This window comes from Micromys minutus, assembly GCF_963924665.1.
Source record: "Micromys minutus genome assembly, chromosome: 14".
NCBI lineage: Eukaryota > Metazoa > Chordata > Mammalia > Rodentia > Muridae > Micromys > Micromys minutus.
In genome coordinates this window covers 51,724,373-51,751,512 of record NC_137983.1, presented here as the reverse complement: position 1 = coordinate 51,751,512, position 27,140 = coordinate 51,724,373, and the positions used below count along the sequence as shown (strand labels likewise).

General features: G+C 47.6%; 1 protein-coding gene across 3 annotated transcripts in view; it reads left to right on the top strand.

Moving 5' to 3' along the window:
• The window catches only part of TMCO3 (transmembrane and coiled-coil domains 3), a 35,055-nt gene extending 10,727 nt beyond the window's left edge, over positions 1-24,328 (top strand). For 2 of the 3 annotated variants that reach the window (XM_080928431.1, XM_080928432.1), the window contains exons 7-13: positions 6,538-6,724; positions 11,459-11,579; positions 13,509-13,704; positions 17,472-17,622; positions 21,827-21,906; positions 22,718-22,867; positions 23,762-24,328. In XM_080928431.1, the coding sequence (XP_080784557.1) occupies positions 6,538-6,724; positions 11,459-11,579; positions 13,509-13,704; positions 17,472-17,622; positions 21,827-21,906; positions 22,718-22,867; positions 23,762-23,875 (999 nt within the window). In that variant the 3' untranslated portion in view covers positions 23,876-24,328. The remainder of the gene's footprint in view (positions 1-6,537; positions 6,725-11,458; positions 11,580-13,508; positions 13,705-17,471; positions 17,623-21,826; positions 21,907-22,717; positions 22,868-23,761) is intronic. The other variant, XM_080928433.1, reaches the window with a different exon arrangement.
• Positions 24,329-27,140: the final 2,812 nt, after the last annotated feature.

The window sequence follows — 27,140 nt, the reverse complement described above, 5'->3', positions numbered from 1 at the left end:
TAAAAATGAACCTGAACAGAAGGGAGGGAGGGAGAGAGGGAGGGAGGGAGGGAAGGAGGGAGGAAGGGAGGAAGGAAAGAAGGAAGGAAGGAAGGAAGGAAGGAAGGAAGGAAGGAAGGATACTGTGTCCAGTAACTTGTAACCTAGTATCTGTGAGTCTGTGATCAACCTGAGCTGCATACAGTCAGACTGAATATGGGAAAAGAACATTTTACTTGGTAATAACAAGATAAAGAAGCAGGCACACACAGGACATAGGGAATGGCTGTATTTGCACCTTTCTATGTCTTTCCAAAATTTCTACAGTACTTTTAAAAAATATGTATGTATGTATGTATGTATGTATGTATGTATGTATGTATGTGAGTACACTGTCACTGTCTTCAGACACACCAGAAGAGGGCATCAGATTTCATTAGAGATGGTTGTGAGCCACCATGTGTTTGCTGGGAATTGAACTCAGGACTTCTGGAAGAGCAGTCAGGGTTCTTAACTGCTGAACCATCTCTCCATCCCCCAGTACTTCTTTTTTAAAATAGCAGTTTTTTAAATTATTTTTTGAGGATTTTGTATAGTTTACTCTAATCATAGTCACTCCTTCTCCTGACTCCTCCCAGCTCTACCCCCAACTTTGTGTGCTCTCTTCCTCTCCCTCTCCTCTCTCTCTCTCTCTCTCTCTCTCTCTCTCTCTCTCTCCCTCCCTCCCTCCCTCCCTCCCTCCCTCCCTCCCTCCCTCTCCCTCTCCCTCCCTCCCTCCCTCCCTCCCTCCCTCCCTCCCTCCCTCCCTCCCTCTCTCTCTCTCTCTCTCTCTCTCTCTCTCTCTCTCTCTCTCTCTCCCTCCCCCCCTAATTCTTTGAAAGGCTCAAGTTTCAGTCGGTGTGTTTTGATCATATTCAGGTCCCAACTCTTCTCAGATGCACCCTCGCAGCTCTGGCTCCATTTTCTTTTTAACCTGTAAAGACCAATTCGTGCTACTCAAATCTTGGATGTGTGGTCTTCAGTTGGAGCATGGTCAACTCATAGGGGAATAAATACAGTTATACAGAAAACTGTTTCTCCCTCAGCAGCTAACAGTTGCCATCCTCGCCATAGCTAGGGGTTGGAACTATACCCAACCCGACTCCCCTCTCCGTGCTGGGATTCTGTCTGGCTCGGGCTTGCACAGATTTCGTGCCCGCTGTCACAACTGATGTGTGCAGCTCCCCTGCTGTGTCTAGAGGATGTTTCCTTGTAGTTATTCACTGCTGTTGTTTCTTACACTCTTCACTCCTTCTTCTGCAATAACCTTTGGGGGAGGGGTGGAGCATATACATTCCCCTTGGGGGAGGGGTGGAGCATATACATTCCCCTTGGGGGAGGGGTGGGACATATACATTCCCCTTGGGGGAGGAGTGGAGCATATACATTTCCCTTGGGGGAGGGGTGGGGCATATATATTCCCCTTGGGGAGGGGTGGGGCATATACATTCCCCTTGGGGAGGGGTGGGGCATATACATTCCCCTTGGGGAGGGGTGGAGCATATACATTCCCCTTGGGGGAGGGGTGGGACATATACATTCCCCTTGGGGGAGGAGTGGAGCATATACATTTCCCTTGGGGGAGGGGTGGGGCATATATATTCCCCTTGGGGAGGGGTGGGGCATATACATTCCCCTTGGGGTTGAGCATCCTCTAGTCTCTTGTTCTCAGGAGATCAGTGGGCACAGTGATAAGTCATTAGGAGTCAGTTCAATGCTCTGCCTGTTTAACAGATAACAGCGGGTTCTCCTCCAGTGCCTGTGTCCTGTCTAGACATAGGTTCTTGGCTCAGTAATGGTGACAGGTATGGGTTTCATCTCAAGGAATGGGACTTGAATCCAACCAGTAGGTGGTGGTCACCCTGTGACCCCCATGATGTTCATGCCTCTGTTGTACCAGTGGGCATGTCTTGCCAGGCTAGTCGTTGTGGTGCGTGACTCACAGATGGTTGTGATCCGTGGCTGCTTTTCTCCTGCAGTAGCTGGCTTTGCCAAGCCTTCTAGTCAGTGTTTTGGGTTTTTGTTTGAAATTCCCCAGTGACTCCAGGAGAACCTGATATCCACAAAGCCTTGAACGTGTGGTAATCCTTCTGTCTCTGCTTCCCACCACCACACCTAGCTCTCTGATGCTTTTTAACTTTCTTTCTAAAGCTCCATTTGCTTCCAAGAGCGACCACTGGTTTCTGACACAGTCTTCACACTGTCTCATCCTTTGTTGCCCTCCCCGGAGAGAGGCTCCTTGCCTTTAAGTTTCTTTAACCTCTTTTCTGTTTCCAGCTCTGTTAATGTGTCTGCTCTCACTGCCTGGGACTGGTGTGCCAAGGTGTACATCTGAGAACTCTAAACTGTGTCAGCACCATCTTCCAGGGACTTTGGTTTCCGTGTGCACTCGTTACATCACAAGCCACATATGTCCATTTCTAAACTCAAAGCGCAAAGAAACTTAACCATTCTTCTAGATCCTAAATTAAAAAACAGCTCCATCTTTCCTGTGCAACCTCTTGAAGAGTATGGGGTAGGGAGGGAATAAGCTTAGGGAGAAGGGATTTGTGGGGTGTCCTGCTTTGTTAGAGTAAGCTGGGATCAGCCGTTACAAGTGCCATATTGGGCAGGCTTCATGGAAACGTGTGGCCTCTGTTTCCGAGCACAGTGACTCATCTGGGATTTTATAGAGACATTTGATGCAAATTGTGATTCATGGCAAGCAAGGCGGATGAAGCCCTGTTCCTTAGAACGAGCTCTTCAGTAGGGCTCTGAGCCTTCCTGGTCATCAGTTGTGGACGTCATCTGTTGCATTAGGGTTTTATTGCTGTTAAGAGACACATGACCAAGGCAGCTCTTATAAAGGACAACATTTAACTGGGGCTGGCTCACAGCTTCCGAGGATCAGTCTGTATCATCAAGATGGAGCATGGCAGCGTCCAGGCAGGCGTGGTGTAGGAGGAGCTGAGAGTTCTACATCTTGTTCTGAAGGGAAACAGAAGACTGTCTCATGGGCAACAAGGAAGGAGGGTGTTAAAACCCACCCCCACAGTAACACACTTCCTCCGATGAGGCCACACCTCCTAGTAATGCCACTCCCTGGGTTAAGCATACTCAAACCACCACATCTGTATAGTGGAATTTTGTTAAAGTTTCCCCTGGTTTTCACCATTAATTTTTTTGTTTTCTGTATTTTTCAAAGGTTGATGAGAAAAGACATTCTATGAGATTTTGTTAACATTGTAACTGTTCTGATTGGTGCTGGCTGGGGGCTTCTGCCCTTGTGATCTAGACATGGGGAGAGCCTTTAGGAAGGGTTCTTGCTCTGTCAAGTGAGTGTATTTTGGGTGCTGGGGGTCGGGGTGATACACCTCACCCAGGAGAAGAATGAAGGACTGGAAACCTGTCTTTTCTTGAGGCCTTGCTGGGCCTTCATTTAGTGGCCCTGCAGGGCCTCTCCTGTCGTCTTCTGGGTGGCAGCCCTAGATCTACACATGTACCTTGGATCTACAATTTCATTGCCAAGAATGCAGCTTGTTACTGTTGCAGTCTCTGGTTTGGAATGCAGAATATTGGAGTCAATTTAGCAAACCGCAGTACTCAGTATGTCTTTTCTATTTTGCCATGCAGACATAAATAACTGGGGGCTTCAGGGCAGCCTAGAGTGAGGAGAGAGAACACTTCACATCAGTGGGTCTCTTCCGTGTAGGCAGTTTATGTTTGGTAGAAAAGATCTGATAGTGTCTTCCAAAATAGTGATAGTTTCTGGACTCCCTCTCAGGACTCAGAACCCTCAGAAGGGATGGTTAGAAACAGCCAAAGTTACTGGAGTCTGGGTGAGCTTCCCAGTGTGGTAGAGGATAGTCCTCCTACCCAGAATGCCTCTCCCTGCTGACTGCTTAGTCTGGGTTTTTGGACCTGCCAGGGCCTTCCTCACCATCCTGCTTTGCAAGTGACTTAGATTATCCTCTTTGCTTTGAGCCAAGGTGTAATGGTGTAGTTAAGGCTGGCCTTGGACTTGCTCATCCCCCTGCCTCACCCTCCCTAGTGCTGGGATTGCAGATAGACGCTACTGTGCCTGCCTCTGAACAGTTTGTTTCTTATCTTAATAGTTGATCGGTTTCTACCTCTCTCTGAATAAGTTGTGGATCCTGAGGAGCCAGAGTTATGTGTTCTCGTCTTTCTTCTGGTCTTCTGGAAGGTTCTTGCTGTGGTGTTATGTATGTAGTACGTCAAATGCCGCCCTGTTGTCGGACTTTAGGGTTTCAGAACGATGAGCCTTGAGAAAGAAGGAACAAACTTAAGATAGTCTGTGAGGCAGGTACCCAGTAAGTTTGAGCTTCCTAATTCTTTGCAGGAATCAATTGGGGATAGTGCCCAAGTGGTGTGACCCAGGGTGACCTGTAGGCTGCATTTCAAACCCATCCCGGGTCTCCTGCTGACCCAGAACTTCATACTGAGCACACTTGTTCCGAGTCTTTCTGTTTCTCCCTGGATCCTCCATGCACGGGGACTGCTAAGGATGGCCAGCTCTCCTGTCTCAGAGCTGTCACCTCACTGCTCCTCCTCCAGATGTAGAAACTGAAGCTACAGAGCCAGTTACCTGTCTGAGCACATGGCTGCTGAGTGACAGATGCAGGCTTAAATTCCAGGTCCTTCAAACGAACAAACAACCCGGCACAGTTGTGCACATGAATAACTGCCCCAAACCCATGAGCCTGAACATCCGAGTCAGCCTCCTCAGTGGTTTTGTGAGATGCAGCCCAGGGCACTCCTAAGGTTTGTGGCAGGACTGTTAAGTGAGTTAGCTCCTGAGCACCATGGTGACTGCCAAGCCCAGGAAGGAGGGAAAGGCATCTGAGCGCCTGGAACGAGCTCTGGGGTCTGAACATCCCTGACCGTGAGTCTGTCTGAGCTACACTGCAAAGGGCTCTAAGCTGCTCTCAGACCCAGTCATTTGTCATCAGGCTAACGATGCTCAGGTGGTCTGTATGTTTAGAAATCCTCAGGAACTCCATTCCTAAATCAGCCCAGGAGGCTGGTGCAGGGCATTATGGGAGGTCAGGTGAGTGGTCACTTGACTGCAGTCATAAATCTCAGCCACCAGCTTAGGAGCATCTCTCCATATCCCCAATTCCAGAAAAGTGAAATTGTCATCCCAGGAGTAGAGCATGATGGGAAATGTCCTAGGCCACATGAGGCTAGCTCTGTATAAATCCTCTGCTGGCCTCTAGCTCCACACACCCTCTGCTAGGCTGAGAGCCGAACCTGACTGAAACTCTGACCCCGGAGTTTTCAAACTTTCACGTGTGCTACCATGGTGGCACCGTGCTGCATGTATACTGAGCACCTAATAACGCCTGCCTGCCTGGGGAGTCGCCCTGTCTGGGCTTGCCTCCAGGTTCTGTTGCTTACTGATCATGTGACTTCTCACAGGCTGCATCTGTATCTTCACATCTCCATATAAAGTGGGAAGATGTGGTCTGTACTGACAGGACTTGTACTGAAGATCTGATTTTCAAAAATGTCTATACACAGTCTGATAATGGTGGTATGCACCTTAATCCCAGCACTTGGGAGGCACAGGCGGACGATCTCTGACTTTGAGGCCAGCCTGGTCTACAGAGCAAGTTCCAGGACAGCCAGGGCTTTACAGAGAAAGACTGTCTCAAAAAGCAATAAAACAAAATGTGTCTACACACCTACTACACCTCGGGGCAGAGGAGCGACAGAGAAGTCCTGTGTCTTAATGGCCTGTAGTTACTTTTCCATGTGTGGGTTCTGCATCTGTGGATTGAGCTAACTCAGAATGAACATATCTCTATACTGAACACATACCAGACATTTTTATCCTTGGTTCTCTAATACAGAAGCATTTGGAAAGCATTTATATTGTATTGAGTCTTACAAGACATCTAGAGATGATTCAAAATCTACAGAGGGCATACTAAATACTACACATTCTTAAAAAATAGAAATATTTGAGCAAGGCTGAAGAGAGGGCTCAGTAGTTAAGAGCACTGGCTGCTCTTCCAGAGGGCCCAGGCTCAGTTTTCAGCATCCACGTGGCATCTAACAATCTTATTACTCCTTTGTCAGGGGTCACGCCATGCTTTTCTGGGCTTCACGGGCACCAGGCAGGAATGCACTGACAAACATACAGACAAAACATCCAGACACATAAAAATAAGTAAAGTTTAAAAATAAAAGATTTGTGCACTGGAGGATTTCAGTATCTGGTATTTGGTGGGGGTCTATAAACACCTCCAGGGATACTATGAATTGATTGTACATAGTGTATGTGTCTGTGTCTGAGGGTGTTTCGGCCAGGAATGTGTGTTTATTAGGTGTTTGTGCACAGGCTCTGAGGCCCTTCCTGAAAAGTCAGTTCTCTGCTCTGGAGGGGCAGCTCAGAGATGAGCCATTGCTTTGGAACTCGGATGAATGAAGATGTGTGTTCTTTCTGTACCTTGTGGCTGTTGTTCGGGGGTGGGCTGTTGTCCTGGAATGTGTGTGAATACATGTGTTCTTTTCCAGGTGTGGAGGATATCCTTACAAGGACCCTGCTATATGACACTGCTGATGATTGCCTTTGGCTTATGGTGGGGACACATCCTGCGGATCAGACCCACTCAGAGTGTCTTCATTTCCACCTGTCTGTCCTTATCAAGCACACCCCTGGTGTCCAGGTTCCTGGTGGGCAGTACCCGGGGTGATAAGGAAGGTAGGTAAGCAGCACGTTCTCAGTCTGTGTGTAGTAAATATTCATGTGCACCTTACCTCACTAGAGGCCTATCGGAGAAACTGCAAGTTCTCCTGTGGGATTGCCCAGCGTTAGCAACCACTCAGGTGCATGGCAACACTGCAAGGAGCTTGCTGTCTTGAGCTCAGTGCCTCCACGCATCCAACCTTTTTCTGGGTTAAAAAACAGCAACAACAAAAACAAAACAAAACAAAACAAACAAACAAACAAAAAAAACACCCAGGGGCTAGAGAGATGGCTCAGTGGTTAGAGCACTGACTGCTCTCCCAGAGGTCCTGAGTTCAATTCCCAGCAACCACGTGGTGTCTCACAACCATCTCTAATGAAATCTGATGCCCTCTTCTGGTGTGTCTGAAGTTAGTGACAGTGTACTCACATATATAAAATAAATAAATAAATGAATAAAAGAAAGAAAGAAGAAACACCCGCCGTGTGCTCACGTTCTTAGCATTGTCAGAGAGCTGAGAAGACGTTAGACCAAGATCAGACGCCTGTGCTGTGCAGTGAACAGAGTTTGCAGACATCGTAGCTTTATTGCGGGGCTGTGTTATTGCCGGTTTGTTTCGTTACAGCAGTACTAGGAGCAAACACAACTGGGGAATTTTCCTGTTAAGCCAGAGTGCTTTAGCAGTGAAGAAACTCCCAGCTCTCTTATTTAGCTGGGTCTGTCCTGTGTGTGAGCTGTTGTCGCTCCGAGGCACTGCTTTGTGTGGTGAGGCCAGAGCAGCATGGAACAGTCCCAACTGGCTTTATCTCCCAGATGTGTCTTTGGCTGTGTTAAAATTTCCACATATGAGTTCACCAGGCAGCACTTTTTGCTTCTAACTTTGTGAAAGTAAAATGAAGCCCAAAATGTCATGGCATCTTCACATTGACTCTTGAACACATCAGGAATAGAAGAGAAAATGTAAAAAGAAAACCAAGAAGACGTGGCTGATTCCTCTGGTGACACTAAAACGGGTGTGCCGGGCACAGGAGCTGTGTGGGACAGTGTATGGAGCTGTCCCGAGGCCTCCTGAACTCTGAGCTGGGGCTGGAGCTCTTGAGTCCCACTGGGACTGTCCCATTGTATTCATAGTAAGACCCGAGAGTAAGGAGCTTCTCACTGGCCAAAGAGGCTCCGAAAACTTGTGTTTCTACCAGACCTGTGGGACGCGTGGGATACTGATGTACCAGTTCCTTGGGTGACTCACCTGCTGACACTACCTTGGTGGCCACCTCTGTGGTAATCTAGCAGACAGGTTCGGTATTCCTACGGATAAAACCTGGGACACAGGACGTGGGGGACAGAGGCTGCAAAACGTCAGGCCAGGGGTGAAGTGTGAGGCAGCTTCACACAGCTTCCTGTGGCCTGCACACAAGACATCTGCTTCTGGAAGGGACAGCTGGCAGCCTCGGTGTCTTAAGTCACAGGAGTGTGCACTGGACCACAATGGCATGGTCAGACGGCTGAGAGCAAGTGCAGTTACATCGACGCGATTGGATCAGATGCAAAAAGCTTAGAGCGTCTACACACATGCAGATGAGATGGAAGCTGGACATCTGCGTGGGAGAAGCCATGGAGAATGGCTGGTGATTCTCCAGAACCTGAGAAAGACACGAAGCTAAGATTTAAAGTACCTCTCTAACCCTGAATAGGAAAAATGGAAAGTTTGTCCTACACATGCCAAAACGCACAAGTGTTTCCAGTCCAAGAAAATCTCAGAGCTCAACGGAAGAGACCGGTGGCTTAGAGAAGTAGAGCATACCCTTTCTGTGCCATTGGGTCATCCCGTGGGTAGGGAAGCTGTAGCTGTGGGAGCGAAGGTCACATATACAAAAATCCCACTGGGGGCGGGGCTGGAGGAGCGTTTTCTAACATCCTCTCATCCCAAGCTGCAGGATAGCAACAGCAAAAGGCTGATCGCCGGAGCGAGCATGGCAGGGAAGCAGCAATGGGGTTTACAGGTTGGGCTGCTGAGGACTGCTTAGAAAGGAGGCTGGTTTGGTTTGGTTTTTAAGGTCAACCAAAACTAGAAAAGGTCAAAGGATGTGCTGCTATTGGTGTACGGCAGGAGGCTGATACTCTGAGGGGTGTAGGCTGACGGGGTTTTTTGACTTACTGTGTTAAGGTGGTTCACTTGCCCTGTCAGCAGTTCCAGTTGGGGGGGAGTGGCCAGTGTCTGGGGATATAGCTCAGTTGGTAGAGTGCTTGCCTAGCGTGCCTGAGGCCCTGGGTTCAATCCCCAATACTGCATAAACTATGGAGAGGGCACTGGGCCAGTAATTCCAGCACTTGGGAGGGAGAGGCAGGAAAACCAATCAGAAATTGTTCAAGGTTACTTTCAGCCCCTTAGGCTAAAAATCTTATCTTTTTCTAAAGTCTTAATGTATAATAGTATTAAGTAAGAAGGCATCAGATCCCATTACAGATGGTTGTGAGCCACCATGCGGTTGCTGGGGATTGAACTCAGGACCTCTAGAAGAGCAGTCAGTTTCCTTAACCACTGAGCCATCTCTCTAGCCCCCGTGTGTTACTTTTGAGAGGGAAAAAAAGTCATATTAATGGAATATTACTGAAGATTCAATCAGGGAATTTGTCTGTGTCCATGGACAAAAAGACTTTTTTTCTAAGACTTTTTTTCTCTTTGAATAAGTTCACAGCCATTCTAATAAAGATATCTGCCAGGATTTTTATGAGAATTGGCAAAAGGCACTCAGGGAGCTATTGTGGGTCCAAGGAAGGTAAATCTGGAGATGGCTTAGTGAGAAAGAATATTTACTGCTCTTGCAGAGGGCTGGCATATGGTTCTCAGCACCCAGCAGCTGCTCACAACCTCTTTAACTTCAGTTCCAGGGAGTCCAGTGCCCTCTTCTGGCTTCCTAGGGTACTGCATGCACATGGAATACACACACACACACACACACACACACACACACACAGGCAAACCACTCACACACATAAAATAAACATAAACTTAACAAAATATTGAGCACAGGGCAGTAGTGGTACACGCCTTTAATCCCAGCACCCAGGAGGCAGAACTGATCTCTGAGTTCGAGGCCAGCCGGGTCTACAGAGCAAGCTCCAGGACAGCCAGGGCTACACAGAGAAACCTTGTCTTTAAAAAAAGGGGGGGGGGGTGAAGAGATGGCCCAGAGGTTAAGAGCACTGACTGCTCTTCCAGAGGTCCTGAGTTCAATTCCCAGCAACCATGTGTAATGGGATCTGATGCCTTCTTTTGGTGTGTCCGAAGACAGCGACAGTGTACTCACATATGTACTCACATACATAAAATAAATAAATCTTTTTAAAAAGGGTCTGAGCTTTAAAAAAAAGTAAAAGCAATGAACCTCCAGATAACAGGACTCTGTGGCTGTGACAAGGTGACCTTGCCACACGTGGAACCAAGCACCCTGAGTGCTGCAGTACAGGGAGGAAACGGGGAGTCACTGGTGAGAGCTGCCCTGGTTTGATGGGAAGAAGAGTCGGAGCCCTGGCTCAGTGTAAGTTCTCCATGGAGCAACAGCAGCGTGTGAGAGCCACCGAAGGAGAGATGGGGCTTCCACCGGGGACGCCCGGTGCTTCCTCCATTATGTACAGAGCTTGTCTCCATCACCTTCTCTGTTGCTATGGTAAAATAACCCTGACAAAAGCCACTTAAGGGTGGAGGGGCTTACTTTGGCTCACAGTTCTGGGGAGTCAAGAAGGAAGTCCACGAGTGGTGTCGGCCCTGTAGAGCAGAGAGGGCTTGTGGCAGTGACACCCGCTAGGAAGCCAGGAGCAGATGCACATGGGGTGCTCTGTGCTCTTCCCCACCCACAAGGTTTGCAATTGCTCCTAAGAACAAACAGAAACCGCTAAGGTGGAAATGCAAGCTGTAGTTCCTGTTTTCCTGCAGTGGTTAAGAGGAGCCCCTTCCTGTGCCAGGAGAAGGGGAAGGGTGTGGAGGAATCTGCCACCGGAAAGAGCTGGGCCTGGCTTGTTAGGGAGCTGGGGGTGAGGACAGAGAGATCATGTTTCCATTATCCAAGCATGTCATCTTGTTTGCCAAAGCATCTTTTGATAGTGCCATTTTTCTGTATATCAATAACATTAATAGCAAGCCGTAGGAATAAAGTATTTTGGTGGTTTTCTTTATGAAACGTTTCTCAGGTAATGGTGTGCATTTATAATTCCAGCTAAGAGGCTTCAGCCTAAGAGCCAGGCTGAACAACATAATAGAACCTGTGCACCCCCATCTCAATCAAAAGGAATTAAAGTTATTTCTTTGAGAGCAGACATTGATTCTAAAGATTATAAGCCCTCTAAATCATGCTTTGAGATGGACCTTGTTACACTGCTTAGGATGGCCCCAAACTCTTGCCTAGAGGGGCCTTTCTGCCTCAGCCTTACAGTTGTTAGGGTGCAGGCGTGCCACACCTGTGCTCCAAAGAGATCCTTAAAAATCTATGTTTAAATTACAAAGGTTATTTTGAATTGCTTTGAAAATGTGTCATGCCCTGTGATCTTTTTGTTTTGCCTTAAATTTTACTAATGCGCATGTGTATGAGCACACTCCCTGGCATGCGTGGAGTCGACTCCCCTTCCACCTTGCCGTGGGTCCTGGAAGTCAGATTCCAGGCATGCGCTGCCAATGCCTTTGCCCACGAGCAGTTGTAGCCTCCGGGACCTGGGCTTTACCTGGGCTTTGTTCTGAATGTCTGTGTCACCAGCAGGTGACCTTGACTACAGCACAGTGCTGCTGGGCATGCTGGTGATGCAGGACGTGCAGCTGGGGCTGTTCATCGCCGTCATGCCGACCCTCCTTCAGGCTGGAGCAGGTACCTCCTCCAGGTGAGTGCACCGTCCCCAGAGCGCTGCCTGGGCTCATGTCACATGTGTCTCTGAGCATAGGCCGGAGCAAACCCAACAAGCTGGTTCTGGCTTTGCTGCGTACCAGCTCCTGGGCTGGCATATTACACGTCGTCACTGCTCTTCACCACGACTGTGGCACATGTATGTGCTGAGGATGGTCCGGAGAGTGGCGATGTATGTGTGTCTTTGCACACGTGTGTTGTGACGTGTGACAATGTTTAGAGGTGTTGTGTGGATGTCACCATCGGCACCGCTCTGTCCTCTCATCACAAACTGCCCCAAACCTAGTCCGCTCTTGCTTGGTCCATATGGAAGAAGTGAACTGGGAAAAATTAACTTGTCTGAAAGCCTTTGGTCATAAGTCCAGCGGACCTCCAGGACTGCCAGCCAGGACATAAGCATGTCGGAAAACATAGAGGCTGCAGGCTGAAGAGTAGACTGTGAGAGACTGAAAGCTTGATCTGGACAGACAAGCTACAGCTGACTCACAGAATGCTGAGCTCATCTCCAGTAGAGGGTTAGCCCTCTGACTGTTCATTAGCGTATAGCATCCCTATCGATCAAAAGCTGTGAGTTGAGACTCTGTATATATGTATGTGCATGTGGGCGCCTGTGAGTGTATGCTGTGTGTGTGCACATGTGAGCGTGTCTGTGTCTCTGTATGATATGTGGTGTGCATATTTATATGGTGTATTGTGTGTGTGTGTGTGTGTGTGTGTGTGTGTGTGTGTGCATAGTGTGTTTGTGGTACACGTGAATATATATACGTGGTGCATATATACATGTGCATGTGTGTGTATATGTACATGAGTGTCTGTGTGCATGTATATGGTATATATGAATGAATGGTGTATGTGCATGTATGTGTATGTGCATGTATATGGTGTGTATGATGTGTGATGTATGATGTGTGTGCATGTGTGTATATATGTGCATGAGTGTGTCTGTGTGCATGTACATGGTGTATATGATGTATGATGTGTGTGCATGTGTGTATATATGTGCATGAGTGTGTCTGTGTGCATGTATGTGGTGTATGTATGGTATACATGAATGAATGTATGGTGTGTGTGCACATGTGTGTATATGTGCATCAGTGTGTCTGTGTGCATGTATATGGTGTGTGTATGGTGTACATGAATGAATGTATGGTGTGTGTGCACATGTGTGTATATGTGCATGAGTGTGTCTGTGTGCACGTATATGGTGTGTGGTGTACATGAATGAATGTGTGGTGTGTGTGCAGTGCACTTGCATATGTGGAGGTGTGCTTACAGAGGAAGTCAGTAGGTGTCCTGCTTTATTACTCTGTCTTATTCCTTTGAGACATGCTTTTTCCTTAATCCTGATGACACCAAACCCCGGGTGTCCTCCTACTTCTGACCCCAGCACAGGGCCTGTGAACGTGCATGTGACCACACCCTCCTACTTCTGACCCCAGCACAGGGCCTGTGAACATGCATGTGACCACACCCTCCTCTTTTTGGTTGTTGTTGTTTGAAACAGGTCTTACTAAGTAGCTTTGGCTGGCATGGAGTTCACTGTATAGACCAGGCTGGCCTCAGACTACAGAGTGCTGGGGTCACCACACCTGGCCTTATTTTTCTGTTTTTAGTGGTACTAGTTATTTGAGTTCAGGTCTTCATGCTTGTGAGCAAATGCTCTCAACCACTGAGCCCCTCTCCAGCCCCAGTGGAAACTCTGTATCCTCAAAAACTGATTTACCTCAAAGCATAGATCCCCAAGAAACCCACACTGGAGTCACATGACTTAATTTTTTAAATTAATGTAACTTATAGGTTTTCTTTTAGTGTTTAAGAATAAAAAAACATGTATGATTTGGGTCATTTATTTTGTAACATTTAATACATTAGAGGTGAGGTGACCCTTGTCTCTTTTCTTTCCCAGTGTTGTCATGGAAGTGTTGCGAATACTGTTTCTTATTGGACAAATTCTCTTCTCGCTAGCGGCTGTCTTTCTTTTGTGTCTTGTCATGAAGACGTATCTCATAGGACCGTATTACCGAAAACTGCACGTGGAAAGCAAGGGGAACAAAGAGATCCTTATCCTGGGAGTGTCGGCTTTCACCTTCCTGATGCTGACGGTAACCCTGAGTGTCTGTTGTTTATAAGGCTCCATGTGCAGTCTCGCCAGCTAGTGATCGCTTCTCTAATCTTCACTGAGAGAGCTTACGGCATTAGAGGAGAGTGTTTGTCTCATTCAGTTATCCTGCCGTGGCTGAGCCTCTTTGGTCATCCGGGGACTTGTGAAAATATGATTTGTGAGTGTCGCAGTTTTAAAAACAAGAGTGTTCATGAAAAGGCTCGCGGGCACGCTGCTGTCTTAAGCTTCATAAAGCTTTGCATTCAAAATATCGAATCAAGTTTAACACCACTTTTCATTCCTTTGGTAAGGACGAGCCAGTTAACAGCTTGGCTTCTTCTGCCCTAAAGAAAAGACTTTAAAACAGACCCGTGTATGTATTTGAAAGAGAGCAAGGGGAAGGTATATAAGAAGGTGGGGGGGGATGATATACTATCTTAAAAAATAAATATCAGTTTAAAAAACCAACCAGATTTGCGTTAGAAAGTAGGCTGCCCATGAGAGAGTGGGGGAAGGGCCCTGAGATACGGTAAATAGTCCCGCGGTAACAGTGGAGTCACCACACACTTTGTGCGTGTTCACTCAGAAACTCACGTGTGTTCATAGCACTCCGGATTATAATAGCCAAATCCAGCCCAGTTGCCCTCCAAAGTGAATGGTAAGCTATGGTACACCGGTACTGGGGAGATGGTTCAGTTGTTAAAGGGTTTGCCTTGAGTTTGGATCCCTGGCTAAGGTGTGAGAAGCACGTGTGACGCATGAGCTAAGGTGCTGTGAGGCAGACATGGAAGCAACCCTGGGGCTGCTTGCCGTGCTCTCTGTCTGAACAGGTAAGCTTCAACTTGAGTGACACGCCAGGTCAGCAAAAATAGAATAAATAAATAAGAGAATGTGATTGATCAAGGCACCTGATGTTGCCCTCTGGCCTCCCCCATGCACGTGTGCACACATGAACGTGTATACACTAAATAAATAAATGAGCAGGAACTGCATCCCAGCAATCTGCCCTACAGTGAGACTTTACGTCCACACAAAGCCAAGGCGTTTCTCCAGGGAGTCACGCAGCCTGCAGGCGTTGATCCTCCAAGGCTGTATACAGCAGAGAGAGTTCGTTTGTGTAGTGCTTATAAAGCAGCAGTTTCAGAACCTAAGGCAGGAAGCGAGTGCTAAGAGTTAGGAAAGGTTGGCAGGCAGCCTGGTTGAGCCAGAGTTAGACAGGATGCTGCCCTGAGGAACTGAATGTTCCTCTTTGAACTGTATCTGTCTTGACCCTAAAGGTTTTAGGGTGTTTGCTTGTTGTTGTTGTTGTTGTTGGTGGTGGTGGTGGTAGTTGGTTGGTTGGGTTTGTTTTTTTCCAGACAGGGTTTCTCTGTGTAGTCCTGGCTGTCCTGGAACTTGCTCTGTAGACCAGGCTGGCCTCCAACTCAGAGATCTTCCTGCCTCTGCCTCCCTGTACTGAGATACACAGACGTGCACCACTGTGCCCAGCCCCAAGGTTTCAGTTATTTTAAAAGTCAGTTAAGAAACGATTTCTTTATGTCTGGCATTATTTTTTTTTTATAACCTCGGGGAAGCACAAAACACGCCTCTGCTCGTGATGACTGTGACTTTCAAAACTGTTATTTAAGCATTCTCCCTGCCTTACCCATTCCAGAGCATTGTCTCTTTAAAAGTTGACGTCCAGCGAAGCTGCCTTGTCTGTGTAGGACGGTGCTGCCTTCCCCAGGGATGTGCCAACCAGAGCAGCTCCCCATGGCACTTAGTGTTTGCTGGACAGCTGCTGTCAGGTGCAGCTGTGTCAGGTGCAGCTGTGTCAGGTGCAGCTGTGTCAGGTGCAGCTGTGTCAGGTGCAGCTGTGTCAGGTACAGCTGTGTCAGGTGCAGCTGTGACAGGTGCAGCTGTGACAGGTGCAGCTGTGACAGGAGGTGCCAGGCCTTTACACGTCAGACATATCAGATGTTCGCAGTCGGGCAGTGTGAGAGAGTGCTGTTTGTCTCCGTGGTTTGCCCCAGATTCCATTTCTAAAGAGGTGGAATCCCTGGGCCATGGGGCACACATCTGGTTACCTTCACCACGAGCCGGGTTTGCCCAAAGCCTGATCTGGGATATTAACATTGTCGGGAGCCCAGTTCTCACCCAGTTCTTGCTCCATTCTCAGGGTGGTCTTTAATCTCAGCCCTTCTGTTTAGTGTGTCTGTATACACTACACATATGCAGTGGGCTCAGATTGCTACCTCCTTGGGGCTGCTGGGGTCCGCTACGGGATGTGTCCTAACATAGTCTGTTTCCTTATGGGATTGGTAATCTTCCTACTCATTTGTAGGGCTTAAAAATGTTTTTGGCAAGTTGTCGGTGTCATTTCAAAGGCAGCTGTGAAATTTCTTTATCATAACCTTCACCATTTTACACATCTTACCGTGCTTGCTCCACTGTGCTTACGGCAGCCTTGTTTGTAATAGCCGGAAGCTGATGCTCTCGATGCCGGGTTCTCGCCACTGACGTGCGGCTGCATCCCTTACTCCCATCTGCATCCACGCCTGTGAGCGCTGCCCTGCTTCCCGCTGCTGTGGGCTTGCTGCTTCTCGGCTTTCTTTTCTGAGTGGGGCCAGACGCCATATTGTTATTACTGTCTGGCTTCTTCCAACCTGAGTCCTCGGGGTTCACATGTAGAGTGTACCAGCTCTTCCGGCCAGATGGTTGCTCAGTGTTCTATGTCACACCCATTCTCGCTAATGTCTTCCTGGCCATGACTTGCTCTTAATGGCAATTTTTAATACACTAGTTTTTAATTTCAGTGGAATCCAATAAACAAGTGTTTTCTTTATGGTTAGCTCACACCGTACCCTGTATAGATGGTGGCGACTTTGTTATCTTCTGGAAATATCATTGCTCCTCCTTCCTCATTTTATGCACCTTCTACCTGGGCTATGAGTTCAGTCTCTGTGTGAGGTGAGGGTTCATTTCTCACATGTACTTCTGAATGCCACATGTATAAGAGTCTTTGCCCATTGCTTCATAGTGTAACCTTGTCAGAATCCATATAGCTGTGTTGTATATTTATGTTGTGGTGTTATATATGTGCGCTTGAATTCATTCTTGTTCCTATTGTGTGAGGAATTTGTGCACATGTGCACTTTTGTAAATACATGTGGATAATGTATATATGTATTTGCTATATGTGTGTTTGTACATATATATGTTTTAAATATATATATATATATCTACATTTGTATGCATCTAATGGGTTGGTGTGTGCATGTATCTGTGCTAATGTATGCACGTGGGTTGCCCAAGCATGGTTAAGTTAGGCTATTATTTTGGTTTGCTAGTGCCTTTGACTCTTACTCAGTGCCTGCTCTCCCACTGTTCTGAAGCTAAACACCCAGTAGTCTTCTGGCCCAGTCTTGAGCTCTGTGCTTAACAGAGCGAGAGTTTAAGAACTTGGTCATGGTGACCATTGTTCTGTCTGACATGGCTCAAGTGCTTCTCCTCCTCCCTGGATCTGCGGGGAGCTCTCTCTGGTTCCTTGTCAGCGTGGTTGCCTGTGGTGGTTGTCTGTCTTCTTGGTGTGGCTTGAGGTCAGTGTGAAGAATGGCTTCCGTGCTAGAGCATGTATGATGACAGATAATGAGAACATTCATAGTCCCTCGTGGGGCTTCACAGGAACCCATGTCCCTGAGGTGGTGGCAGTTCTTTGCTGTTGGCAAGCATCTTCTGCCAGGTTTAGGAGTGTCTGTCAGTGAGCACATCTGACTCCCTCACCCTTAGGTCACAGAGCTGCTGGACGTCTCTATGGAGCTTGGCTGCTTCCTGGCTGGAGCGTTGGTGTCTTCACAAGGGCACATGGTCACCGAGGAGATCATGGCTTACATCGAGCCTATCCGTGACTTCCTGGCCATCATCTTCTTCGCGTCCATAGGTACTCCCTGAGGGGCTGTATTCTTTCGATAAGCACGTGAGATCTGTCTGTTATGTCTATGTATAAATATGCTTTCCTAGGGTCTGATGCAAAGACTCAAAAGAGGGAGAATAGGAGGCGAGAAAAAGGACAAGGATTAGCCAGTTGCTTGTCAGGTTTCATCAGTGTGGAGGTGAGAATATATGTATTCATTTAAAGCTTCATCCTCGGGTCCCAGTGCTGGGGTTCCTGAGGATGCCACACCACCATGAGAATTGAGTGGGTTAATATCCCAGACGCTGGAGCAGCGGATAGGAGGGAGAAGCCCTAAAGCACCCTGGCTTCTCCACTCTCTATTATTGGATCCTCATATGTCTTGCTGTGGTCTGCAGATTGAGTGCAGTCCCTGGAAGATGTGGAAACTGAAAGCCAGTCCTTAAGATTTACATAGAAATACAAAAGGCTGTGCATAGCTCTGTCTTGAAGGAGGGGTACACAGTGGGGAGCCCAGCAGCTACAAGGGCTGAGATGGGACTATCTGACCAGCTGCATTAGTGTTCTAGGTAGATCTGGGGCACAAGACATCAGCCAAGTGCATGATGACCCACATAGAACATGACCCACATCTTGCCTCTCATCTGACTCCAGCCTCATCCTATGGTAGCCACTGAACATGCAGACAGCTTGCTGGTTCTGACTCCCTGGCCTTCTGTTCCCACTTGATGGCCCACGCTTATTAAGGCAAGCGTCCAGATTCCCTCAGCTCACCTGGCTAATGTGTGCTCACAGCTTGTCATCTGGGGTCATTGAATATCCATATTTTTGTTTGTTTGTTTATTTGAGACAGGCTCTCTATATAGCCTTGGCTGTCCTGGAACTGAGACCAGACTAGTCTCAAACTCACAGAGATCTGCCTGCCTCTGCCTCCTGAGCACTAGGATTAAAGGTGCATGCACCACCCCCAGCAACTATCTACATTTTGGAGTGGCTTTTGCATTTTGTTTTTTTTTTACAATTTGCTTTGTTTTTCATTATGTGACTGTATCTGTATGGGTGTCTGCACACAGTGCAGATGCTCTGAAACAGAAATGTCACATAGTCCTAGAGCTGGAGTTGGTTGTGAGCCACCCAATGTAGGTGTTAGTGACCAAACCCAGGTCCTCTGCAAGAGCAGTACATGCTCTTAATTGCTGACCCTTCTCTCCAGCCCTAGAATAAGGCTGTTAAACCCAGAACTCTGCTAATGTGTTATTTGAACAGAAGCGCCTGCTTCATGATCTTTGAATCAGGTTAAAAAGTCCATGTGTGCTTGCTTCATTTCTTTATGCTAAGTTCATCAAGGGAATTCAAGTTCATTTCCGAAGGAACTCGCATACAGCTGGCCATTGCACCTCTGGTCACTGGGTCTTTCTGTTCAGGGCTCTGACCACATAAATGGCCTCCACGCTATCAGACAACACTTCAGCCATGAGGTGAGTGAGGCAGAAGTCTAAGGACAGCTGCGAGACAAAAACAGTAGCCATCCCGGGACATTGGCCAGGAAGTGTGCATCTGAAAAGAGATCAGACTTGCAGGGCACGAGGAACAAGGAGCAGTTTATGACCCATGGTGAGGAGGCTTGCTGTGCTGAGGGAAGACATTGAGGCTGATGGGGAGAGTCAAAGCTGTTGTTGAGGTCCGAGGTCTCACGACCCGGGGTTATGTGGGCAGTGAGCATAGTGTAGATGTAGCACCAGATTTTGTGGTCCATCTTGTGACCAGCGACAAGGGCTGGTCCATGTCCCAACCTAGTCTGTCACCTGTTGTATAAATGCAGTTTTACTAGGACACAGCCACACTCACTCATTTCTGTTACGTGAGTGTCTGCTTTGATGCTGATGTTAGCTTGGGTTGTTATTACGTCAGTCCAGGTCCCTCAAACCGTAGATGTTTCTGTCATGCCTCAGATTCTATAATTAAAACAGTGCTCATGGGCTCCCTCTTACTAGACACAGTCCTGTCAGCTGGGGCTCACCCCTGTATTATCACACCTTGGTCACCTCCTACAGACTGACTGACTCCAGATGGTCCCCTCTCAAGAAAGTTTCAGCCTGAAATGGAGAGTTTGTAGGGCATAGTTAAGTCCATAGCGTGCTCAGGAGCAGAGCTGGATCAAGGCCCTGTGGTGGTGCCCGAGTCTCTAGAGAGGAGAAACTACTTTCTGGCAGCTCCCATCCTCATTGGGTCAGATGGCACCGCTTGGTCCAGTATTCCACCCGTCCTGGGTAAAGGAGGGTTCTGACAGAGTAAGACGACTCTGTGAAGCAGAGCCTAGGAGTTGATCTTTACACACCTTGGGATCTGCCTTGGAAGCATCTTATAGACCACACATCTGTGGCCTGGGCAGTGGCATAAGGACCATAAGGCTAACCATGTACTCTGCTCGGCATATTTTATCGACCTGCCTCTCAAACCCATACTTAAAGAAGCAGGTACACTGAGGCCAAGTGCCGGGCCGGGCCAGTGTCAGAGCCTGTAGAGGTTACCTCACACTGTATGGAGCAGGTGAAGTCTGCCGTAAGCAGAAATGACAGTGGCTTACAACGGAAGCTCGATCACTGCCCCTCCCCCGTCACGTCACTGATGCTTGTGGCAAAGTTGTGGAAATGCAGATTTCCCTTAGTGGGTTCTCTTTCTCAGATGTTCCTTCACATTCATCTGGGCAAGACAAAGACTGTCCACAGAGCAGAAGGCTCTGGGGTAGGGACCTGGACAGAGTTCTCAGCTATAGCACAGGTGCCGGAACCTGCCTTGTGGATGGGCTAAACAGACAGCATCATCCCAGGAGAGCCTTCATAACTAGGGTAGGAAGCCTGGGGATAGGAAGGTGAGAGCAATGCCCACCACATGGCATTCCAGGGCAGAGATTCAAGTCAATCAATGGTGAACCGCAGCTCAGCTGGACCTCCTGCCTTTTGTAAAAGACAGGTCTTCCTGAATGGCTTGCAGGCAGGAATCTAGGAAGACGGATTAGGTGCCTAATACCTAGGCTGTACCTGTCCCCGGTGGGCTCAACCTGGGGGAATCTTCATCAGCTGTGGTTGTTGTTGGACGGCATGAATATCACTGACCACACACTGTTCCTGAACATAGGTATCTATGTGGCGGGGCTATGACACCAGAAACATCTGAGCTACTCCATTACCAAGAAAGTCTACATGGGCTGGTGGTACAGGTTTTTAGTGTCCAGGGCTGTGCAGCCTTTAGGACTTATAGCCAGCTGGCAAATGAGACTCCAGAGGCTTGTCATGGCCTTACGGGACATGAGGGACATTCAGGAACATGGTGATAAGAGGTGTGGGGGAGGGGGTTCACTGAAAGTCTAAGGCAGCTGTCTGATCTCTAATGCAAGCTCTGAGGATGGGTCCCTGAAAGGGAAGCTACGCCACATGGAGCCAGGAGTAGAGGAGAGCGCTCAAAGGGGCCAGCCATACAGCTAGAGAGGTTAGAGGACCAGGTAAGTAGATGCATACGGGTCTGAAGCACTTTGGGGAAGCATCTCCATGTCTCAGGAATGAAGGAATTGTCTAGGAGAGAAAAGCATCCTTACATTTGTGATTCTGAGTAAAGCAGAGACATGGTCTGCAAGAGCTGAGGCTGTGGACGGAGTGAATTGAGTGGCTGACTCAGGGCAGAGCCTCTGAAGGGGAAGAAGGCCTCCAGTTGCTCGTGTTTTCCTGAGAAGATGACAAAGTGGGCTTCCCACCTGCAACCACCTGTTCCTCTCTGCAGGAACAGGGGACAAGGAGAAGTACCTAAAGCCAGGTCCCCCCCCCCCCCCCACTGTTTCTTTCTTGTGGGAGCCAAGTGAGAAATGACAAAGACTGTGTAGATGTGGAGCAGTTCCAGACCCTTTCACATACTCGCGCACGCACACACACAGACACACACACACATGCACGCACGCATAAGCTGTGACTGTCCTGGTCAGAGGTCAGGGAGGAGTACTGGATCCTCCCCTTCTTGGAGATTCTGCTGCATTTTCTGCAGGTGTGATCTGATGGAAGAGGGCTTCCATCTTCCCCTTCCCCTGGAAGAGGGACAGCTTGCCAAAGCACTCAGAAGGGCTTGGGCTTTGGTTTAATCCTCTACAAAAATGGGTTTAATTAGAATGACAGACTTGTAGATTCACAGTTGAGAACTATCTGGACCCTGTTCTGAGGTGTCTTGTCTCTGTCTCCCACAGGGCTTCATGTGTTCCCCACCTTTGTGATCTATGAGCTGACTGTGCTGGTGTTCCTCACCTTGTGCGTGGTCATCATGAAGGTATGAGACTTTCTCCTAGAACTTGCAGCTGAAATCTCACCCGTATCACACAGGAGAGCACTTCCCACTAGATCTCATTTCCAGCTAAGCAGACAAAAAAATCCTGCAAAGGCCCAGTGACACCTGTGTCTCCAAGTACAGCTGTGTGGAGACACTGCTGACCCAAGGAGGCAGGTGTGGACCAGTGGTTAGGCTGTTAGGATGATGTGCTGTTCCAGAGCTGAGGTGTCAGAATTGCCTGAAGCCAGGCCAGGGAGCCTCTTTCTGGGTCTGCAGGCTTGTGCTGGACAAGTTTAAGGAGCGGTCCATGCCTCCTTCCTGATGGTGGTGTATGTCAGCACACAGGAAATCTAGCGGACATTTCCTCGTGGCCACAGATTACTGTATCACCTGTACTGGTGCCTAAGTCACAGCGTGACTGCCTACTTAGCAATATCTGGTGAGTTGCTAGTGCTGAGCTGCCTGTCAATTCCTGGCTGCTCACCGGAGAACATCTCATGCAGACTGAATCTTCATCTTGGGTATTTAATATTTAATGCTATCGAGTCAACTTGCTGGGGGAAGGCTTATTTTCTATCAACGAATCCAAGCCTTTTATTTTGCCTTCTTGTCCTAGATGAATTTAATAGGTTATCTGTTTATCTTGTGCCTTCTGGGTGGGTATCTGATGTGCCACCGTGTGGGCCTTTCCTCCTGGTTTGTGACAGAAGCAACGGTAGCCACTGATGTTTTCTATCTCTGCTTCGAATCATGAGACTGATTTTGTCTGGCCTCTGGTCACAAATAGTGATTCGATAAACTATTCTTACAGTTTGTGTTGGCAGTGCTGGTCTTGGCTCTCATCCTGCCAAGGAGCAGCCAGTACATCAAGTGGATTGTGTCCGCTGGGCTGGCACAGGTCAGCGAGTTCTCCTTTGTTCTGGGGAGTCGAGCACGGAGAGCAGGCATCATCTCAAGAGAGGTGAGAGTCTATAATCTGGCCAAGGTGAGAGCCCTGTGGTGCTTCAATGGGAACATCTCTGGCAAAAAGTGAACCTCCCCATCCCACCCCCACCCCCACCCCCAACGGTCTCCACTCCTGACTTGGTAGTTCAAGCACACCAGGCCTCAGGGCAGCAGCAAGCTCTCAGTGAGTACTAAGCTGTCTTTGCTGGGAGTCATGGAAGCTGGGCCTGGCTGCTTCCTTCTCATGTAAGATGTTGAATTTCTTAGGTGAAAATAATTATTTAATCCTGCTGTTGTCTTTTATATTTGATCTTAGTCCAAAGGCCAAGAAGCGATGTCATTCTTGTTTACAGTGATTATAATTAACAGGCTGGTATTTGTTGTGATGGGCTGTTACCTTGATTCTACAACAGAGGCTCCCACTGATACCCAGGGAAGCTGGTAGAGCATCTGCAGTTCTGAGGCTGTCTCTGTGTAAGGAGTGTGAGGAAGCAGCAGTGTCAGGGACACAGTCTGAGCACTGTGGAGGTTTTCTAGTGAATGAATGAGGCATTGCAGAACTGCATCATGGGTAAAGGACGGATCCAGTCTGAGTAGCTCTGACGTGTGTGGGGCCCTGTAGGATTCACCTTCAGGCCAGCAATGAAACCAGGCTACCACCCTGGAACTTATCAGAACTTACCGCAGCTTTCCCTCAGAGGTCGAATCCCAGTTTTTCCCACTGTAAATGTATTTCCCCTCTTTAAAGATGGACAAGCTTCTGGTTGATGGTGTACCTCCCAACACTGTCAACATGTGCTACTCAAAGTTCCCTCTGAAAATGCGGGACTTCCTGATGCTCAGTGAGACGTGTAGACTGCACTCTTTACACCCTGGGTCTCTTGTGACGGTGCCCGTTTGCCTGTTGCAGGTGTACCTCCTTATCCTAAGCGTGACCACACTTAGCCTCTTACTTGCCCCAGTGCTGTGGAAAGCAGCCATTACCAAGTGTGTGCCAAGACCAGAGAGACGGTCAAGTCTCTGACAGCACCAGATGCCGACAGACTGTGGGCGGGGATCCTGAGACTGCTGCGCCTCTCCACTGGCTCCCTACCAGAGACAGCAACACCGACAGAGAGGCAGCCCTCCTCATGCTTGCTTGTATTTTCAAAGACTTTCCTGTCATGTTTAAGAATTTTCCAGAGTAATTTATTTGCAGTTAGTTGATTATGTACAGAGTTTTAACACTGCATTTTACAATCACCCGAACTATTTTGCCTGGATGTGCCTTTTTTAATGAAAATTATTAACTTCTACTTGTCAATTTATCAGTTCCTGATTTTTTGGGAAAGAAGAAAACTTAGAAAGCCATTTTATTTATTGTACAATTATAATCTGTTGGTCAAATATTTGTTATTAAACATAATAGCAATATGAGATTTTAATTTTATTTTTGAGCTTGGAAACTTACTTTTGATCTTTAAAACCTCAATGTCTTCTTGCCTCTTGTAACTATTTTAAATAAAACATTTCATGTTGATTTTTATTAGTTTTACTTTTAAGATATTTGATTTTGAATCACAAGAATATGCATTCTTAAATAAAGATCATTCACGATCAGGGTATAATTATTTGAAACTTACTGAGGATCTCATTTAAAAAAAAAGATTTACTTATTTATGTGGTTCTTTGTGTGTGTGTGTGTGTGTGTGTATGTATATATATATACAAGATCTCCTGATATTGGAGTTACAGTTATCATCTGTCATGTGGGTGCTGGGGACTGAACCTAGGTGCTCTGGAAGAGCAGCCTGTCTCCTAACCCACGAGCCATCTCTCTCCGGACTCCGAGAATCTCATTTTTTAATGAGTTAGGCTTTTGTGTTGAACTAATTGCACAAAATCTAGCAAATTGTTTTAATTTTTGATTTACTTATGTGTATGAGTATTTGCTATGTGTATGGGGGTTGGATGCCTTGGAACTAGAGTTATGTATGATGTGAGATGTTATGAGTGCTGGGAACCAAGCCCTGGTCCTCCCCCAGAGCATCGAGTGCCCTTCAAGGCTGAGCCATCTCTCCAGCCCCAGCCAAGGTTTCTCACGGGGTCATTCAGATGTCATCATGTCACCTCAAGACCAGAGGAGTGTGTTTTAAAGGCGTTGAAGTTCTAACTTTGGAATTTAGCTGGTATATTTTAGTTATCAGGTGCCCTGGAAATGAAGACTGACCCTTGCTAGGGCTTTTCCGAGGGGCTGTAGCTGGATAATCTATTGGGAACTGGAATTTACTCTTAGTTTTGGAAGCTGAGCAGCACAAAGTCAAAGGGAGGAAGGCTCTGTCCTTCCACCTCTGGGATGGCACCCTGAGGCTGCATGCTGTGTAGGGGATTTCAAGTAGTGAGGAGTCGCAGAGAGCCCACTCCCAGAGCTTGTTTATAATTAATGTAATTAACCCACCCATGTTGGCAGGTTCTTGATTGAAAGTTTCCTGAGCCCACCGTCCCAACACTGTTGTATCGGGGATTAAGCTTGTAGCACCTGAACTCTGGGTCTAGAAACATTCACCCATAGTAGGTGTTTTATTTTTCAGTTGTTTATATTTTCTATTTTAGTTGACGGCCACAGATGTGTGCACTGTGTACAACATCACCATTACTGTCAAGAATTTCTCTGTAAATACTTTTATTTTTAGAGCAGGACAAATTGTCCATTGTACTCTGAGGGAGAGGGACAGAGAGAGTAAGTATAAGGTGTGAGTAAGTATTATGTGTGTATATATGGATTACAGTAATGTAAACAAGCCATTGAAGTCAATTGAAATAGGATGTCTTCTCGAGGCAGAGAACAGAGGCACCAGCTTTTAGAAAACGATGCTATTCTCCTAAGTGATGTCAGCTGGCTGGTTCCATCGCCTTTCCCACAGGCTTGGGATATGCTAAAGGAACAAGATGTCCTGGCACGGCTGGCATGGCTGTTGACCAGAAGTGGTTACAGTGCTTTGTGACACCCGAAGGAGGCAAAGATTACTTGGAGAAACTGACCAGGAAGGAATATGGACAGAGAACTCAGGATGTCAGCTTCACTGCCTTCCAAAAGCTTGGCCATCAGCTACAGGGTACCGGATGTCTCAGAGCACAGTGCGTCCATGGAGTTCTTGCTGAGGAAGAATGCAGTTCCAGGTGTGGAGGGAGATGCATCCAAGATGCTATGACCCCAGAAGATGAGGTGGCAGGACGGGGAGGATATCTGGTTTCTCTGGCTTTCACCAGCCCACATCAGCCATGCGCAGTGTCTATGCTGCGCACTGGTCATGGCAGGATGAATGGGCTTAGAGTCAGTGATCTCTTCCTCTACTGCACTTGGGCAGCTCTGCAGTAGCTGAGGAGAGAGAATTGGTAAACAGGCTCACTAACCTAGAAAAGCCAAGGCTCTTGAAGTACCTGAAGACCCCATTAAGAAGGGGACGAGAGATGGATGTGCTCAGAAAGGTCTGGGTGAAGATGACTTCAGAATGGGATGTAGGGAAGGAAGATGGCTGGAGTCACATTCCTATCATGTCCTCGGTGCCCAATGATGATGACACACCCCTCGCAAAGGGCTTCATGTTTCTACAGGGGAAGGGAGGCTAGATGGAGCTGCAGCTAGCATCCCTAGGTAGAGAGGAGACAGTGCCCAGATCAGGAGGCCCCTTGCCTGGAGGGGAAGATGCTGAGACAAAACACAATGTGCAGGGATGTATCCTACCTAGCTAGACTGGACCAGTCCATGTAGTTAGGACGGTAGTTATGATACTGCCTTACATAGGAGGAAGTGGAGAAGCCTTAGGCCATTCATTGGAGGGGAGTTACTGTGTGTACTGTGTGATGATGTCACAGAGAAGCAGACGAAGGGGCACAGATTATCCCAGCTGAACATAAATAGCATCTGATATTAAAATTTACTATCCTTATGGTGTTGAACTTTTATTGGGAATTCTTTTTCCCAAAAAGTTTATTCTTGGAAGGTAGGTTATAAGTAGACTATACGCACCTTACAGAGGTATTTTTATTTTATTGATTGATTGATTTTGAGACAGTGCTTCTCTATGTAACAGTCCTGGCTGTCCCAGAACTCAACCCAGAATCCTTCAGAGACTCTGTGGACGCATCCAGAGCGTGGAACACACGCAGCAGTAAAGAAAGAGTGATTGGGTTGTGAGACTACCTAAAGGGATCTTTAAATGACAGAGTGAAGTAGCCAGTCCGAACATGTCTCATTTTGCATGTGAAATGAGAAAAGGACAACACTGTGGGGACAGAAAAAAATGGCA